This window comes from Dromiciops gliroides, chromosome 2 (assembly GCF_019393635.1).
Source record: "Dromiciops gliroides isolate mDroGli1 chromosome 2, mDroGli1.pri, whole genome shotgun sequence".
Classification (NCBI taxonomy): domain Eukaryota; kingdom Metazoa; phylum Chordata; class Mammalia; order Microbiotheria; family Microbiotheriidae; genus Dromiciops; species Dromiciops gliroides.
This window is the reverse complement of record NC_057862.1, coordinates 614,965,635-614,985,568: the sequence shown is the minus strand read 5'-3', so window position 1 is coordinate 614,985,568 and position 19,934 is coordinate 614,965,635. Positions and strand designations below refer to the sequence as shown.

Below are 19,934 nucleotides of genomic sequence, written 5' to 3'. Positions count from 1 at the left end.
TTTATAGAGAATGATATACTGCTACTTAACAAATAAAACTATGGCATTCAGTAAATGCCTTTGCCTTGAGTTAATTGTGTCCCCTGTATGACTAGTGAAAATTAGACATATTGATGGGGACCCATGAGCTAGAGTTTTATTTTAGGAGTATATGCCCAGGAGCAGCTAGGTGGCACAGTGGATAAAGCACTGGCCCTGGATTCAGGAGAACCTGAGTTCAAATCCGGCCTCAGACACTTGACACTAGCTGTGTGACCCTGAGCAAGTCACTTAACCCTCACTGCCTCACAAAAGAAAGAAAGAAAGAAGGAAAAGAAAAGAAAAGAAAAAAAAAAGGAGTATATTCCCAGAGTACTTTGAACCAAGAGTCATCTTTCAGGGCACTCAACCCTTGAGTGGGATCTGAGGGGGGAGGAAAGTGGCAGAAAAGGTCACAGTTATGTGACTACATCTGAAGCCATGAGTTTTATTGTTGAGTCTCTTGGTTAACACTTCCTGTGATTCATTGGTAGTCTCCTATGCTATAACTGCTACTCTTTATGGTAACTGTCTTAACAGATATTTATGGGTAGCTTTCTCTTCCCTCTTATATTTTCAGCTTAAAAATTCTCTTGATAAAATTTGCAAGACTCCAGATAAGTATATTTTTACCAGACTTTGTGAAATGTACTACATCACTAGCCAAGAATGACATTTTAAATTGTGAGCCAAAAATGTAGATCCTGTACTCAGACACCATTTTAACCAGCTCCTCAGTTCCCACATGTTTTTTTTTAATTATAAAAGCTCTTCTGCCAACCAGTAGTAGTGATTAAAATCAACTTGCACCCCAACTTGCATCCCTAACACCTTCAGTTTCTTATTCAGGTCTCTATAATCCCTAGTAATACTTCCTTGGTTCTTTTCCACAGTGTCGTTTGTCTACATTATGAGTCACTAGAAGTGAGAAATAGTCCTCAGGTTTGAGTCATTTCAGTAGGTTTTCTGTCAGATATTGGATATATAACCCAAGGAAGGCTATAGAACTCTCTGTTGTTTATATCATGTTGGCAAAAAATTGCCTAGGCATCCCTCAACAGGCAATCAGCTGCCATCTCTGCTTCTCCCTCTACTTTATTGGATAATCCATCTCCCAGTAGCACCTGGGAATCCTCATTAGCATTCTTGGGAGATCCAAGAAAGTCCTTTTCCCTGAGGTGGTCTAGTTCCACCATCTCTGGGATGAGGCTCACACTCCTTGCCTAGCTCCAAATATTCATTGGCCCATTTCCTCTTTTTCCTATTTGTCACATTCTTCCATATTCCCACCTCCTGACCTAGCTTTTCTTTTGCCTCTCAGATTTTTTTTTCTTCTCCTGTGTTCTCTCCTTGAATCTCTTCCTCTTTTCTTTCAAGGAACTTTTATTCTTTGAGATGACCTGGAGAGTAAATGGCCTTCTTCCAGGCCTTTTCCCCTTCTTCACAAGGGAGACGAGCCTGAACTTTGGGCATGCACAAGTTTTAATAATGCATCCGATATACAAACAAGAACAATACTAAAAAAAGATTGTATGTGAAACTATTGACTTGTTATTTAAAGTTTGTTTTAAAATGGGTATATTAAGTTTAAAAGAGCAGCAAAATCACTCACTTTGTTTCTCTATCTCCTTCTGAACTTCTTGTGTATGTATTTTTCTAGGTTTTGTCAGTTATTATTCATCACTGGCAGAATCACATACCTTAGCCTCCTCTTTGTTGGTTACTGCAAGGTCCCCCTTCTGTTCCATATTTGTTGGATTTGAGCTTCTTAGTCCTTTGTCATTCTGGTTGGTAGCTCTCTTGTTAACTCTGGTGGTGAACTGCCATGGAAGATCAGCAGAAGAAAAGGACAAAAGGAGGTCAAATAGAAAGTCAGAATAAAGGGGAATAAAAGGGAGAAATTTTGAAGAATTAGTTATGCAACAGGCTACCTCATGAGGCATTTGAGCTCCCCATCACTGCTTAAGTGCTCACACATAAAGGAGTTTGAACTTACAGGAAGGAGCTGGGTAATTAATGGTTATTGACTTACTGAGGCACTAGGAAGGCACCACTGAATGACAAAACCATTTGTACTTGTAAGAATGAGTCTTTTGGCGAACTTAAGAAGTATCTATAGGAAGATGGAGAGAAGAGAAAAGGGAAAACCTATAAGTAAGCTAGTTCAACAGTGTGTGTGTGTGTGTGTGTGTGTGTGTGTGTGTGTGCGTGTGTGCGCGCGCGCGCGTGCGTGCGCGCAATAATGAGGGCCCAAATTAGGGTGGTAATAGCAGGAATAGAGAGGAGGGGAGAATGTTACAGAGTTGTAATCAACAGAACAAGGTAAGTGATTGGATGTGAGAAATGAGGCGGAGAATCACAGGTAACTACAAGGTTACAAACAAGCAAAACAGGATGAATGAAGGGACTACAGATAGAAATGTAAAAATAGAAAGCAAAGGATTCTTATTGGGGGAAATAATGGGCTCAATTTTGAGCTCATTCAGTTTGAAGTACCCGTGGGAAATGCAAGTCGAGGTGCCATGTAAGATGGTCAGCAAGCATTTGTTAATCTCTTATTGTGGCTGGCCACAATGCTGAATGCTGGGCATAAAAATAAAAGACAAAAAGAGTTCCTGCTCTCAGGGAGCTTACAGTCTAATGGGAGAGACAACGTGAAAATAACCAAGTACATACAAGGCATAGACGGAGTAGGGGGAAAGTCATGTTCAAAAGAAAGGTACTAGAGGCTGTGGGCAATGGGAAGAGCCTCCTGAAGAAGGTAGGGTTCTTGGCCAGGGAAATCAAGAGATGGAGAGGAAAAGGGAGAACCTTCCAGGCATGGGGGATGCTTAGCACAAACCCACAAAGAGAGGTCCTGGAATGCTTAGAAAGGAATAAAGTGTAATAAGACTGGAAAGACGGGGCAGCTAGATGGCGCAGTGGATAGAGCACCGGCCCTGGAGTCAGGAGTACCTGAGTTCAAATCCGGCCTCAGACACTTAACACTTACTAGCTGTGTGACCCTGGGCAAGTCACTTAACCCCAATTGCCTCACTAAAAAAAAAAAAAAAAAAAAAAAAAAAAGACTGGAAAGGCAAGAAGCAGGAGATTTAGGCCTTGGGTTCAGGACAGAGGTTAGGATTGGAGTTATAGACTTTGGATTTATCTCCATAGAAGTGTCTGTTGGAACTGTGGGAATAAATGAGATTACCAAGGGAGATTTCTCAGAGAAAGTACAAAATGAAGGACCGAGCCTTGGGGAAAACCTTTATCAAGCAGATAGTAAAGGATTGCTCAGAATCTCCAAGTCATCTTTGATTATATTCTCTCTCCCCACCCCCTTACCTCCCTCCCTGCTCTCTCTCCTTCTCTCTTTTTTCTCTTTTCCTTTCCCTTTCTCTTTCCCTCTCCATGTCCCTCCTTCCCTCTCTTTCTGTGTCTCTCTTCTTCTCTCTCCCCCTTTTCCTTTTCATTTCCCCCCTCCCTCCTTCCTTCCTTCCCTCCTTCCTTCCTTCCTTCCCTCCTTCCTTCCTTCCTTCCCTCCTTCCTTCCTTCCTTCCTTTCTTCCTTCCTTCCTTCCTTCCTTCCTTCCTTCCTTCCTTCCTTCCTTCCTTCCTTCCTTCCTTCCTTCCTTCCTTCCTTCCTTCCTTCCTTCCTTCCTTCCTTCCTTCCTTCCTTCCTTCCTCTCTCTTCTCTCTCTCTTGTCTCATCTCTCATACCTAATAATTCACTATATTTTGTTTTATTCTTTCATTGTGCTGCATCTTGAATCTATTCCTTCCCTTCCATTTTCACTGCTGCCTTTGTAGTTGAGACCCACATCATTTCCTGCCTGAACAACAGGTATAGCATCCAAATTGGTCTTATTCTATCTAGTTCCCTCCCTTACCCAATCATTCTGCAATAATCTGCCACATAATTATGCTATTTTGTGGAAATCGACAGGACTGTCCCACTGGGTCTAGGCTTGTCTGCTCACACATATACGTGAAAGTTTGGGGCTTTTATGGCAGGTAATTCTTGAGAGAATTAGGTACCCAGGGTCTGGACAAACAGGCAGGATTACATGGTCCTGAAGATTGGACATTTACCAAGACGAGCAAAAAGGATTGGTGAGCTCTGATCTCAGAGTACAAAGAGGTGTGGCCTCTGCCCTATTTCATATTCCCTGTCCTGGGCCCACCGAAAGGTAGTGAAGGCCTACAGGTGACTCCTGAATCTGAGTGATGCCGGGACAGAGATGCTAGCTAGGATTGACATCACAGTGAAACATTACTTTCACCACGTAAACCCCTCCCCTTCTTCAAAACGTTCAGTCCAAATTCACTCTGATAGTCCCTCCATAATCAGTCATTCAAGAAGCATTTATCAAATGCTTGCAATATAAGGCCTGGTGTGCTACAGTCCGTGGGGGTCACAAAGAGTTGTACTGAATGACTGAACAATAATATTACAGACACTGTACATGATAATAACTAGACATACAAAGAAAGGCACAAACATGGTCCCTGCCCTCAAGGAACTCATGTTCAAATTGGGGGAAACAATATGTAAATCCCTATGTAGATACAGATACGTACACTATAAATGAGAGGTAATATTAGAAGGAAGAGTCCAGCAGTGGGGGAGGAGGAGATGGGAGGGATGACCGGGAAAGACCTGCAGAAGGTAGGTTTCGAGCTGACTCTTAAAGGAAAATAGGAGGAGGAGGTGATGAGGGGGGAAGCATTTCAGGCATGGACAGTCAGCACAAATATAAGGAGTCAGGATATTAAGTGCTGTGTGTGGAAAAACAGCCCCGTCAATCAGCTGGATCACAGAGTGTGTGAAGGGAAGCAAAATTTAAGAAGACTTCAACTTCCCTTTCCAATTTTATTTCCTGTTATTTCCCAACAGTCTCTCTACGTTATCCAGGCTACCATCTTTACTGTCTCCCTAATATGCCATACTCTTCTTTGCTATGCAACTGCTTTCCCCAATGGAATGCCCTCCTCAACCCTCCTTCTCAAACTTTACCTATTCCTTAAGGTCAAGTACAGGAATCAGTCTCTTCATGAAACTTCTGAACCTCATCAGTTCTTACGAGATCTTTCCTTCCTATATAGCATATGATTTATGCATATGAATAAACTTAGCATCTATTATACATTATGTCTAAGCAGATAGTTCAGGAGAAAACATTACATATATTTACATATATGTGAGTTGTTACATAAATAAATATATGCATCTATATGTATATATGGAGCAATAAATTCTTGCTTGAGCCTAGATCTAGGAAACACTTTTTGTTGATAAATTTGTATGTTTTCTGTTATCAGAAAATGAAATGGATGTAATTATATGTTTTTCTCCTAGTTAGAAAATTATTGCCTGAGGGTTTTGATTTGCTGAAATCTGGTGCCTCAAAGTACTTATTCCTTCTGTTCTTTTTTAATTAAACTGCATGTATATAATTTAACATATGTATGTGTACATAATGATACACACATATGTTCCACTGACTTCAGAAAGGTCCTTAACCTACTTGCAGATTTAAATACGGGCACAATAAAGCATTAATAGCATAAAATAAAATTTAGTTCAGCTGAAAAGATCAGGAAGAATAAATGGTTTTAGACACCAGATTTCAGCAAATCAAAACCCTTGGGCAATATAGGATTTCTAGTTTCTAAAGCAAGAAGAAAAACATACAGCTACACAGATTTCCTTTTCTGACAAACTGAAATCATCAAAATTCAACAGGAAACAAAACCGGTTTTTTTCCCTGGAACTACACTCAGGCAGGAACTGATTGCTCCTTTCATGAAAGAAGTGTCACTTTTCACAAGTGCCGGTCTTCTAACCCTTATTACTGTAAATTGTTATTTCACTTTCCGCACATATGTACGTCCTGCTTCTCTAACTAGGCTGCTCACAGGCAGGAATTGTGCCTTAAACTCTTTATCTTCACAAAATGTAGCAAAGGACCAAGTATACAACATATGCCCAGTTATTGTTAGTGGAATGAAGGCAATATATTTTTTTGCTAGGCTTACACCAAGCTCATTCTCCCTCATATTTTGTTTTGTATTTTCCCCCTTTCCTAACTGTCTTAAAATTTAGTCGATTAAAAACTCTATGTCATTGTCCATTTTTACTTCTCCAAATTGCTAAAAATCATTTCAAATTATAATCTTATTTTCCATAGTGGTGGGGATCCCGACCACTCTATTTTCTATATTAGCAAACTTAATAGAACCCGTAGGATTTCAGTTGCTATGTAACCTTGAGCAAGTTACTACTTGCCTCAGTTTCCTCATCTGTAAAATGGGAATAATAATAGCACATACCTCCCAGGGTGTGAGGATCAAAACAGGTAATAATGGTAAAGTGCTTAGCAAAATGCTTGACATAATTGTTGTTCAGTTTTTTTCAGTTGTGCCTGACTCTTTGTAACCATATGTGGGGTTTTCTTGGCAAAGATCCTGGAGTGGTTGGCCATTTCCTTCTCCAGCTCATTTTCCAGATGAGGAAACTGAGGCAAATAGCATGAAGTGACTTGCCCAGGGTCACATAGCTTCTAAGTGTCTGAGGCTGGATTTGAACTCATGAAGATGAGTCTTCCTGACTTCAGATCCTGCATTATATCCACTGCACCACCTAGTTGCCCCTCCTTGACAAACGGCAAGTAATATATAAATGTTAGCTACCATTATTATTGCAATGATTGTATTCCCTCTGGTAGTTAACTGGATATTGGTTATGGCTCTGGCTTGGGTCATCCCTAATTTGAAGAACCATTGTTAGACATTCATTTCAGGACTGATCTGGAAGTTAATCCAAACCAGGGTGAGCCTAGGATGGCACAGACCAAACGGATCCACTGGACTTGGGACTGAAATCCCTCCTTGGAATCATCTCCTGTGTCCATCTCCCTCTTGACTTTACCTATGAGCTAGACTCAAGTTTCAGAGCATTCCCTGGGACTAGTTGATGAAGTGCCTGGAAAATGGTCATTTGTCTCATCAGATTCTCTTCTCTTTGCACATCCACTGATGTGTGTGCACTCATCTAAGAGAAGAATGACCCAAGCCATATTTCCCCCAGGTTTTTTTTTTAAATTATCCTATAAGAACAATAAGCAATCAGGATTAAATCAAACGCATTATGAAAATCAAGACACACTCCATTGACCCTAGACTGTGAGTGACAGCCTAGGAATCATAGAGAACAGAAAGATTGATGATCACTTTGTTCAAACCCCTTACTATATGGATGAGGAAACCAGAGACTGTTCAACAGTCCCAGACTAGCTGGCTTTTTGGTTGAAAAGTAAATCCACTGACCTGCCAAATGACAGGCTCTCAGTCAGAAGGGGAATCCTTTTTGCAATCTCACTGAAACATGACAATAGCATTTTTGCTTAAAGACCTCTGGCAATGGGGACTAGTGTCAACCTGTTCTACTCTGGGACAACTTTAAATCATTTGTAAGTCATCCCTTATTTTGCTTCTCTGTCTCCCTGGTGGTTATAGAGTATAAAAGGGCAGAGCCTTTTAAAAATACTTTAGGGGCCAGCTAGGTGGTGCAGTAGATAAAGCACCGGCCTGGGATTCAGGAGGACCTGAGTTCAAATCCGGCCTCAGACGCTTGACACTTACTAGCTGTGTGACCCTGGGCAAGTCACTTAACCCCAATTGCCTCACAAAAAAAAAGAAAGAAAGAAAGAAAGAAAGAAAGAAAGAAAGAAAGAAAATAGTATGCAGAGATTTGGTTTTTACATTAGTGAGGGCTAAAATGGATTCCGAAATGGAAGAGGAGACCTCCGTAAAGTCTCAAAAATTACCTGCTGAAGGCTTTTCAGTGATTTCATGCAATTCTTTAAGTGTCTAAGAATACTTCATCTGATGGCACCTAATCTAATTATTTAAGTGAATTATTATCTATATATAATTATTTAAACGAATCTCAAAATCCCTTGTGGAGAAGAGCTTTGCTCTCATTTACAAGTCTTATTTGTTGATGCTATTATCTATTTATAGCTGATCGTTTCTGAGTACTGAGATTAAAACTCAAACGCTTCTAAATGGTCTGTATTATCTACAAAGGACTTTATCTTCTTCTTCTTCTTCTTCTTCTTCTTCTTCTTCTTCTTCTTCTTCTTCTTCTTCTTTTTTGGTGAGGCGATTAAGTGACTTGCCCAGGGTCACACAGCTAGTAAGTGTTAAGTGTCTGAGGCTGCATTTGAACTCAGGTCCTCCTGAATCCAGGACCAGTGCTTTATCTACTGCGCCACCTAGCTGCCACCAAGGGCTTTATCTTCTTAATTTTATCCTACCTGCTTTCCAAGTCCTAGTTGAAATAGTACCTTTTCTATTGTAAGGTACTATTAAATAGTAAGATACCTTTTCTTCCCTGTGCTGTCTATCTCTCACCATAACCTCCTCAAGGGTAGTCTTGATCTCCCTCTTGTGTGAATATTTTATACCTCTCATAAACTTTTTTTTTTTTTAGTGAGGCAGTTGGGGTTAAGTGACTTGCCCAGGGTCACACAGCTAGTAAGTGTTAATTGTCTGAGGCTGCATTTGGACTCAGGTCCTTCTGACTCCAGGGCCAGTGCACCACCTAGCTGCCCCTCTCATAAACTTTCAAACTTTACAAAAATTTGTTATCATGTCTTTTTCTCTCAGGCAGCTAGTGGTGCAGTGGATAGGAGTGCCAGGCCTGGATTCAAGAAGACCCAAGTTCAAATCCAGTATCAGATAAGTCATTTAACCCTGTTTGCTTCAGTTTCCTCATCTGTAAAATGAGCTGAAGAAGGAAATGGCAAACCACTCCAGTACCTTTGCCAAGAGAACACTAAATGGGGTCACAAAGAGTTATACATGACTGAACAACAACTTTTTCTCTCCTCCCCCTCTAATAAATTGCAATCCCCTTGAAGGCAAAAACTCTGTTTTATTTTTCTTTGTGTACCCTTAAGGTAAGAACAGGGTCTTTTAAATAAGAGACACTCAGTAAATATTGGGTTAAATTAACTAATGGAAGGAGGAAAAGAAATAAAGTTGGGGAAGAGATGAGAAAGAAGTCATGGGAGAGGCACCTGAATATGGCATCCACCTTTTTTTCCCTACCTGGCTTGAAGCTTAACTCTTTTTTCCTGTATGGCTAAACTGAACCAAATAAAGCAAAACAGGATAAAAATACTTAATAGGAAGACAGGTAAAATCCTAGACTTCCACCTGGTGGACAAGGAGCAAGAACATCTGTGGGGTCAAACTATATCTCCAGTCTAAAAACATATTTAAGCCACTGGCTATTTATTACATCTGGTTGTTATCCTTTCTTTTGATGAGAAAATGTTTAAATTCTCATGTCTGATTAAAAAAAGAGAGAGAGAATTGGTGGTAGTTTTCCTGAATTGTTTTTAACTACTTTCACAACCATAGTATCTCAAATGACCATAAGGAGTTTAATTCTTCTGTCCTTTAATGTAAGCTCTGTAAATTTTGTAGTTACTGGATTAAATGCTTTTCAAAAGTCATTATACAAATCATGCAAAATAAACACATGCTTACATAATGAAATTAACCAGTCCAGGCATTAAAGAAAATTAAGATCTGTATCACTTAAGTCCTGAATCTCTAGTAAAAGCAAGAACAGCTATTGCTTAGTTTACTAAACATTTTATGATTAATAAAAAATCAGGTAAAGGAAATCAATGAATTCAAAGGTTTTTTCCCCTAATTTCTGGTATTTCAGATGTAAGTAAGCAAAGTTATAGTAGTACTCAAATATTCTATGTATATGGGCTACTTCAATAAGGAAAAAGGCCCCTCAGATCCAGTCTTGCTTGCTATCAAAAACATTTTGAATGAATCTTTTGACTGGGAAATTAATTTAATAAACTTATTAAGCTTGATTACACTTCTATTCATACATTAACTCACTCATTTATTTATTAAGTACACTACTTTTAAAAAAGAAAGTCGATTTGTGCTTTTTGATGGAAGAAAATACTATTTTCTTTTAAAACCAACACATTTTTGTACAACTAGCATTTTAAAACAATTCAAAGAATATGTGAAAGACAAGTCATGTGAAGACATCAGTGGCTAAGCACTGGGGGAGATGATTCAAATTCAATTGATTAATATTAAATGCCTACTGTGTACCGGGTACTTGCTAAGGGCTTTGGAGACAAAAAGAGGCAAAAAGACATTCCATGCTCTCAAGGTGCTTAGAATTCAATAGGGAATACAAATCGATCAAATACTTACAAACAAGTTATATGTAGGAAAAAAAATAAGAAGGAATCAAAAGAGGGAAGGTATTATAATTAAGAGGGATTGGGAAAAGTTGCCTGTAGAAGATAGGATTTTAGCTGGGACTTGAAGGAAGCTCAGACAAGCCAGATGGCAGAAATGAAGAGTGAGTGCATTACAGGAATGGGGGGCATCCAGAGAAAATGCCGAGAGGAGAGATGGAGTATTTTATAGGAACTGCCAGGAGACCAGTCACACTGGCATAGCTGGGAATAAGGTATAAGAAGATTGGAAAGTCAGGGGGAGGGCTAGATTACAAAGGCCTTTGAATGCCAGGCCGAACACTTTGTATTTGATCTTCAAGGCTATAGGGAGACATTGGTGTTTATGGATTAGGGGAGACATATGATAAATAAAAGATAAATAAAGATAAATGCCTATGCTTGCCTTCAGATGACTCACAATCCCTCATAGAATCCATAGACCACTCTTTGAATGACTATTTTATTATAATGCCTTACAGTATGTATTCAGGGGCATTTGTGTGTGTAAGTAATGTGAAGGGTAATGATATATTTGTTTTTCTTTAGTGATAGAGAGGAGAGAGACTGGGAATTGAAAAGTAATTTGCAGTATCATCAAATTTTGTAGACATAAGAATAAATGATTAACTTTTCTGAAAAGTCGCCTTATGGACATGCATCAATATGTTCATGTCTGCCCCATCCTTAAAAAGTCCTCACTTGATCTTTCCTCCTCTTCCTGGCTAAATTCCTTAAGAACTCAAGCCATCTATGCTAGATATCTCCATTTCCTCTTATTTGCTCCTAAAACCTCCGAAATCTGCCTTCTGAATACCGCAGCCTCTTGGTTCTCCTTTTCCCTGTCTGATTGCTCCTTCTCAGCCGCCTTTGTCAGTTTTTCATCCATGTCACAGCTACCAGTTGTGGGTGTTCCCCAAGCTTCTATCCAACTTCTTCTCTTTTGCCTTTTTTACTATCTCACTTGATGACCTCATCAGCTACAGTGGGTTCAATTATCATCGCTATGCAATATCTATAGCTATGTAGATATAGCTATAGATATATAGATATAGCTATAGATAGTGTATGTATATATACACACTTATGTGTGTTATACATAGATAGTGTATACATATCTATATCTATATCTATATCTATACATCACTCCCGAGGACACTCCTATTCTTCCAGTCAATCTTCATCCTTACTCATCCCACACATCCAATCCATTGCCAAGTCTTGCCATTTGCACCTTCACAAGATGTCTTGTTTCTCTCCACTCATACAGCCACAACTCTAGTTCAGGCCCCTATCATTTCTCTACAGGACTATTGTTAATAATAAGTGGTCTCCCTGGCTCATCTGTCCCCATTTATGGAACATCCAATTAATTCTTCACTTAGCTGAACTCCTGGAGAACACGGACATTCTTTTGCCTCTTTTTGAATCCCTAGGGCTTAGCCCAGTGGCTGGCATACAGTAGGTGCTTAATAAATGCTTGTTGACTCTAAAATGTAGGACTGACTTTATCATCATCCTGCTCAAGGGGCTTCAGTGACTCCCTATTATCTCCAGAGCTTTTCATAACCTGGACCATCCCTACCCTTTCCAGTCTTGCAGGGGGGCCCCTTGTACCATTCAGCTTAACTCAATCCCTAGAAGATGACATTACATCTCCCCTCTGGATGCCTTTGTACTGTCTCTGTCTGCCATGCCTGGAATGTTCTTTCTCATCCCCGACTCTTCATTTCCCTGGCTTCCTTCAAGGCTTAGAATGCAGCTGCTAATCCTTTCCACTTTCCACTGGCCTTCATATACTCTGTATATATTTTGTAGTTATCTCCTCCATTAGAATGTATACTCCTTGTGTGTTTTGTCTTTGCATTCCTAGTGTTTAACACAGTACTCAGTAGTACACCTTACTATTGATTTAATATGGACTGCCATCCATCTCCTTCTCTCTACTCACCCAGCCACTACTGTAGTTCAGGCCCTCATTATCTCCCACTTGGACTAATGTGATACCTTCTTAATTGCTCTGTCTCAAGTCAAGGCAGCCAGGTGGTGAAGTGGATAGAGTGCTGCCCCTGGAGTCAAGAGGACCTAAGTTCAAATCTCACCTCAGGCATTTACTAATTGGGTGACCCCAGGCAAGTCACTTGACCCCAATTGCCTTAAACATCTGGAGCCATCTCCAGTTGCCTTGATGTATATCTTGCCACTGGACCCAGATGGCTCTGGATGACAGAGTGAGGTTGGTGATCTTGTAGAGCTCTCCCTCACTTAAATCCAATTCAATGTGAGTCAAGACATCACCTTCCAATGTCATGGTCTTCTTTGAGAAGAAAGGACAAGGGGCAGCTAGATGGCTTAGTGGATAGAGCACTGGCCCTGGATTCAGGAGGACCTGAGTTCAAATCCGGCCTCAGACACTTGACACTTACTAGCTGTGTGACCGTGGGCAAATCACTTAACCCACATTGCCTGGCCAAAGAAAGAAAGAAAGAAGAAAAAGAAAAGAAAAAGAAGAAAAGAGAAGAAAGGACAAGCAACAACAACTACTACTCTGTCTCAAGTCTCTTGCCTCTCCAATCTATCCTGTTGGTCAGTCAATAATCATTTAAGTGCCTACTATGTGTCAGGCAGTGTGCTCTAGGGATAAAAAACAAGGCATAAGATAGTCCCTGCCCTCAAGGAGCTTACAATCTAATGGGAGACACAAGCCTTCGCAAAGATGCCAAAGTGACATATATTCCTGAAGTATAGGTCTGACCATGTCATTCCCCTGATCCCAGCAGCTCCTTATTGCTCATAGGCTCAAATACAGACTCTTCTGTTTAAGCCCTTCTCAACCTGGCTTCCAACCTACCTTTCTAGTTTGATTATAATTATTTTTTTTTAATCAGTCAGTCAACATTTTATTAAGTGTCTACTATGTGCCAGGCACTAGGCTAAGCTCTGGAGATACTAAACAAACAAATGAATGAGGTAAAACCCGGTCTCTGCTCTCAAGGAGTTCACACTCTAATGAGGGAAATAATATGCAAACAACAATGCACAAACAAGCTATTTCTACAGGGTAAATTGTAGAGAATCCACAGAAGGAAGGCGCTGGCACTGAGGGAGATCTGGAAAGACTTCTTTAAAAAGTTGGTATTTGGGGGCGGCTAGGTGGCGCAGTGGATAAAGCACCGGCCCTGGATTCAGGAGGACCTGAGTTCAAATCTGACCTCAGACACGTGACACTAGCTGTGTGACCCTGGGCAAGTCACTTAACCCCCATTGCCCTGCAAAAACAAAACAAAACAAAAACGTTGGTATTTTAGCTGGGACTCCTATAAAACCAGGAGGCAGAGACATTGAGGAAGAGAATTCCAGGCCAGGGGGAATTCATGCCCTTCCTCCCCTCTTTGCTCCAGCCAAACAAGTCTCTGGCTTGGTTCCTCACTCAGGACAGCCCCTATGGATGCCTCTGCATAGGCCATCCCCTGCACCCTCTGCCTCTTCTTGGCCTTCTTCCTTCAATAGATCAAGAAGCATTTATTAAGTACCTGCCCTGTGGCAGGCCCTCTTCTAGGCACTTGGGGATACAAGAATGGAATGAATCCTTGCCCTTTGGAGCTGACCTAAAACACAGCCTCTAAAGTGGGCTGATGCACCATATCCTACATGAAACCTTTTTCCCACCAGTCTAGTTGTTGTGTCTTTCCCACCTCTTTTTTTTTGTTGAGGCAATCGGGGTTAAGTGACTTGCCCAGGGGCCACACAGCTAGTAAGTGTTAAGTGTCTGAGGTCAAATTTGAACTCAGGTCCTCCTGACTCCAGGGCTGGTGGTCTATCCACTGCACCACCTTGCTGCCCTGTTTCCCACCTCAAAATGACCTTATTTACACTCTATTATTTCATACGTATTGTGCATCTTCATGTTGATTCTTCTTCTTTTTTTTTCTTTCTTTTTTTTTTTCAGTGAGGCAATTGGGGTTAAGTGACTTGCCCAGGGTCACACAGCTAGTAAGTACATGTTGATTCTTCTAATACAATGTAAGCTCCTTATTGAAAAAGGTTTTTTTTTGTCTTTCCCTTTCTATCCCCAACAGACTAATACAGTGCCCTGACATATAGCAGGCACTTAATAAATGCTTGTTGATTGACTGAGAGTACTTGGATATAGAGCTTAGATACTGATGAATTATAGATTTTGTTGGTAATAAATGCAACTATTACTCTCCTTTCCCAAAGGAATTTGGTTAGTGACCTTTGTCCTCCTAACACAAGCCTCCTGCCTTCAAGATTTTGCATTTGAGTATTGCTTTTAGCTCAGCCTCACATCTAGTTACTTCAGAAATAACCTCCAAGGGCCCTTTCAGCTTGAAATCTATAAGCCTGTGAACTTCCCAGCGCTGTGTTGTGCACAGATAGTGTTACCTTGGCGACAACTGGGCTAGAGCACCCGTTTGTAACAAGATTACCGTGTTACTTACACAAACCAATTCGTTTGAAAAAGAGCTTTTCTAGCGGTACCTTTCATACATCTGTATTCCTAGGATCTCTACAGGATCGGTAGCATTACGGCTTCTTCTCAGCCCTCCACAACAGGCTAGGTTCCTATTACACATCCTCAGACCACACCCAAGCTTTCTCTCACCTGGTGCTTGAAAATCATGGAACAAAAGGGAGACCGAGTATCATTTGCTCTCAACCACCTTCTACCACAATCTCCCTCTCTCACGCTTTTCCTGCATGGGAACGACTCTTGTCTTTCTCTTTGGCACACGCCGGCTCCCCTGGCATGAACGAAGGGTAACTCCAGCGCCTGCAGCCCCTCTCGTCCCAGCTGGAACACCAGGCTGGGCAGCAACCGGGCCAGGGTTTGTTTGTCCCTGGGCTATTTCTATCTCTATGATGCTAGGCTCCCGGGATGGTGCCTTGCACATAGTAAACGCTTAATATTTGCTGAAAGGAAATGGTTGTTGAAATTTCACACCCCTTCCCCCAACCTCTTCCCTTCTTCGAAATGAAAGCTTCGGCCTGTTGCAAAGAGATAACCCGAAATTCGGACAACCCTGCCTCCTTGGCCCTCGGGGCTCCCAGTCACCCTAGCCATCCCACCTCCTCGCTCTAGCTCATGCTGACGTCATCCCTGGCCTCCCCACCGGCGCGGGCCCCCTGCCTTGGGCCCGGGGTCTGTTCGTAGAGTCACTTACTGCGTGAGCCGGGGCGATTGTGACGTAATCCTGAAGTTTCTCCCCCCTCCCCAGTCTCAGCTCGGTTCTGGTGTCTAACCTGGTGCTCTTTGCGCTGGCCCTGGGGGAGGGGGGAAAACATTCACACATGCTCTGGGGAAAGGACAGCGATGGTTTCCAGGACAACGGGGACGCTTCGGCAGGGGCGGGGCCGCCTCCTCTACGGGTTCGGGTTACCAGGGGAGTGCGGGCGGGTTATGCGTCTTCCCAGCTGGTCCGGCTCCTCCCCGATCTCTCTTCACTCCCCTACTTTCCTTCCTCCCCTCCCCACCTCACGTCCCTTGGGGGTCTCTCCCAGTGCACAGCCCAGGCGTAGAGGCTAATAAGGGTTCAGAGTCCTTCATTTTTAAGCGCAGTTGCTTTGGCACAAGCCCATTAGATGGAGTTAGCTTACTGGAGTTACTTTGTGTGTGTGTGTGTGGGGGGGGGCAATTGGGGTTAAGTGACTTGCCCAGGGTCACACAGCTAGTAAGTGTTAAGTGTCTGAGTTCACATTTGAACTCAGGTACTCCTGAATCCAGGGCCGGTGCTTTATCCACTGTGCCATCTAGCTGCCTCTGGAGTTACTTAAGTTTTTTTCTTTTTTGAAGGGGGCGGTAGTCAGGACAGGGAATTTCCCGTGTGTAAACTTCCTTGGCTTTTGTAGATAGATATCTAATCTGTAACTTAGTATTTCAGAGCTGTACAGGGCACTGAGAAGGTATATGACTTAACTGGGCACACAGGCAGCCTGTGTCTGAGGCAAGACGTTGTCTTATTTATTTTAATACTGAGTAATAATAGAAACTTTTAGCTTGGGGTACATTTCCTCAATGTACTTTGATTTTTTTTTTTCAGGGCAATGAGGGTTAAGTGACTTGCCCAAAGTCACACAGCTAGTAAGTGTCAAGTGTCTGAGGTCACATTTGAACTGAGGTCCTTCTGAATCTAGGTCCGGTGCTTTATCCACTGTGCCACCTAGCTGCCCCTACTTTGATTCTTAAAAGTTCACTGAGAATTAGTGGTCAGATTAAGTGTGGATCCCATTAACGATTAGGCCCCCACTCCTTTAGTCAAGGAAATCTCTTAACTTTTTGCATTGTTTCCCTATTATCAATCGGATTTTTTTTTCAATATCTTGGTAGTCAAATGGATTTTTAGCAGAAAATGGGCTTGAAGAAGATTGCCATCTATAAGAAGAAAAGGTATGGTAAATTACAATCAAGCCAACAAGATAACAGCATTTATTTACTACCTATTATGTGCCAGGATATAAAGGCAAAAATCAGTCCTTGCTCTCAAGGAGCTCACCATCTAATGAAGGAAAAAACATGCAAACAACTAAGCACGAACAAGATGTGTAGATAGGATAAATGGAGAATAATTTCAGATGGAAGGCACTAAGATTAAAGAGGACTGGGAAAGCCTTCTTGCAGAAGGTGAGACTTTAGCTAAGATTTGGGGAAGGGGGGGAAAGCCAGGGAAGCTGGGAAACGATGAGGAGGGAGAAAGTTCCAGGCAGGGAAAAATAGAGAAAATGCTTTGAGTTGGGAGATTGTGTCATGTATGGAGAACAGAAAGGAGGCCAGTGTCACTAGATTCCGCCTGTGAGGAGGTAAGGTATAAAGAACACTGGAAAGGCAGGAAGGGGCCAAGTTATGAAGGTCCAGAGAGTTGTGTATTCCATCCTGAAGGCAAGAGGGAGCCACTGTAGTTTATTGAGTGGTAGTGGTAGTGGGGAAGACATGATCAGATTTACCCATTAGAAAGATCAATTTGACATCTGAGTGGAAGATGGAGATGGGAGAGAATTGAGAAAGGGAGACTAATCAGCAGGATACTGCAACAGCCCATGCATGAGCTGATGAGGACCTGCCCACACTAGGGTTCTGGCTGTGACAAAGGAGAGAAGGGGCCAAAGAGACATTATTAAGGTAGAAACAGCAGGGCTTGACAATTGATTGGAGAGGGGAAAGTAAGAGAGTGAGGAATCAAGGATGACACCTAAATTTTAAGCCTGGGTGCCTGGGAGGATAGTGGCACCTTAACAATAATAAAGATAGAAATTAGGAAGAGAGAAGGGCTTGGGGGGCAGGGGGAAAATAAATTCAGTTTTTGACTTGTTGATTTTAAGATGTCAATAGAACATCCAGTTTTTTTTTTTTTTTTTTTTTTTTTTGCTGGGCAATGAGAGTTAAGTGACTTGCCCAGGGACACAGCTAGTGTCAAGTGTCTGAGGCCAAATTTCAACTCATGTCCTCCTGAATCCAGGGCCAGTGCTTTATCACTGCGACACCTAGCTGCCCTTGAACATCCAGTTTTTTTGGGACTTTTAATAGGCAGTTGGAGAGTACGACTGTAAGTTGGGAAAAAGGTGAGAGCAGGACAAATAGATCTGAGTCATCTTCATAGATATGATAATCCAGTGCTAGAATTTCTATTAAAAGATTTATGTCTGCTTTGCAACATCTATTCTCAATATATCTAGCAGTATTTGTATTTAGTATGCCAAGGTGATGGATTGTCTTTATGTTTGCTTTTTCCTATTAAAATAACCTTTTTGCATTTGCTAAAGTGATGCTAATTAGTAGATATATCCTTTTTTTTTTTAACATCAAATGTTATGTTTGTGCCTCAGGAGCACTCTAAGACTTCCTTTGAAGTATATGCCAGAGTTGGAAATTTCTGGAGACTCAATCAACAAACATTTATTAAGCTCTAGGTATGTGCCAGGTATTTTGCTAAGAGCAAGTCATATAAAGAATGGCAAAAACATGATCCTGGCGCTCAAGGACTTCACATTCGAATAGGGGAGGAAACATGCAAACCACTGTGTACATATGCACAGGGAAATGTGTATCTTACACTGAAAATCTTGCACTCTGAGATGAAGAAACAATCTCCTTACTGTCAACTGAGCAGGAAGAGTCATTGGCTCCATGGATCTTTAAAGGGGAGTGGCCTGTCTTCTGTTCTTTCTCAAAGTAGAGGATGCTATAACTATCTAATCTTCTTCCTGACAAATGGGAGAGGTGAGGAACGGTGATGGTAGCTTCTGGGACATGGCAGCAAAAGCTCCTATCTTGCCTGGATGAATGTGAACGGGGATCTCAAAACCCTATCTGCCCCCTCTGCTTTGTGATTCTTTGCCTGATTCTAGGTGACCTAGCAGTGATCCCAAGAGGATGAGCCCAACTCCTGGCCTGGGTTGCTAAAAGACATGGACCTGGAAGGAATTATTTAGGGCAATGCAGAGCGCCAAGGTTAAATGTAAATTATCTATACAGCAATATTTTAAACTTAATATCTTGACATTTTAAATATTAACCTCCTGGGAGTATAAAAAGTAGTTTATGCTACTGCTGTTTAAGTTTTTCAGTCAATGCATGTTTGTGGGTCACGTTTTTATCCTTTTTCTGGTGAGGCAATGAGGGTTAAGTGACTTGCCCAGGGTCACACAGCTAGTGTTAAGTGTCTGAGGCTGGATTTGAACTCAGATCCTCCCAAATCCAGGGCTGGTGCTTTATCCACTGCGCCACCTAGCTGCCTCCGGGTCATGTTTAAAAAATTTTTTTTTCTAAAGGAAATAGCTGTCCTATACCTGATCTACAATGTACATTGAATACTGTTCTGTTCTTTCTTCCAACCATGGGAAGACCCTAGACATACTCCAAAACCTAAGCATTAAGTTATTATTATTAATTTTTTTGGGGGTTCCCTGGGTAGAATTGTCAAGTGCCGAAGAGTTAGAGAAAAAGAGCCTGATCCTTCTTTGAGGTAATCTGGCTCTCTTAAACTGAACCTGCTTAGCATGTGTGCATCCAGAACTGAGAGGATATCCTTAGGTGGAGAAGAGATCTAGTTTAAAGGGAAGACCTAAGACTTATTCTAGATGACAGTAATGATCATTCTGTATTGTAAAGCCTCAGAAAATTGTGGGTGCTCCAAGATTTTGTATGATGGCATTACTGACTCACTATCAGCAGTCTCAGGTTGCCAAGTTTCAATGAATGATACATTAACAAGATGTATATTGTTGGTCATGTCCTGGGGCCATGCAAATGAATATAGAGGTCACTGGTACCATGTTCTTAACAAGATCAACTAATTTTACATGACTTAAATTTTCATGAAGATAAACATTTCCTTGCTTTGTATTTCTTTGCATTTAGGTAGTATACTTGCTTTTACTAACTTTAATTTGCCTGTAATCTCAAAATTGACCTACAGGGTACAATTAATTTTCCCAACTAGGTTGAGAGGGTGGAGCTTATTCACCTCCAGTATTACTCATGGCACCTATACTATAGAGTGATGTAATTAATGCATGGTGAAGGATAGATTTTAAAATGTTGGATAAATCATTTATATATATATATATATATGTTTTGTGGGGCAATGGGGGTTAAGTGACTTGCCGAGGGTCACACAGCTAGTAAGTG

General features: G+C 41.4%; 1 protein-coding gene across 2 annotated transcripts in view; it reads right to left on the bottom strand.

Moving 5' to 3' along the window:
• Positions 1 to 15,710, bottom strand: part of CDKL4 (cyclin dependent kinase like 4) — a 65,301-nt gene extending 49,591 nt beyond the window's left edge. Inside the window, exons 1-2 of one of the 2 annotated variants that reach the window (XM_043988569.1) lie at positions 15,475 to 15,710; positions 1,719 to 1,852 (exon numbers count right to left, since the gene is read on the bottom strand). In XM_043988569.1, the coding sequence (XP_043844504.1) occupies positions 1,719 to 1,852; positions 15,475 to 15,595 (255 nt within the window). In that variant the 5' untranslated portion in view covers positions 15,596 to 15,710. The remainder of the gene's footprint in view (positions 1 to 1,718; positions 1,853 to 15,474) is intronic. The other variant, XM_043988570.1, reaches the window with a different exon arrangement.
• Positions 15,711 to 19,934: the final 4,224 nt, after the last annotated feature.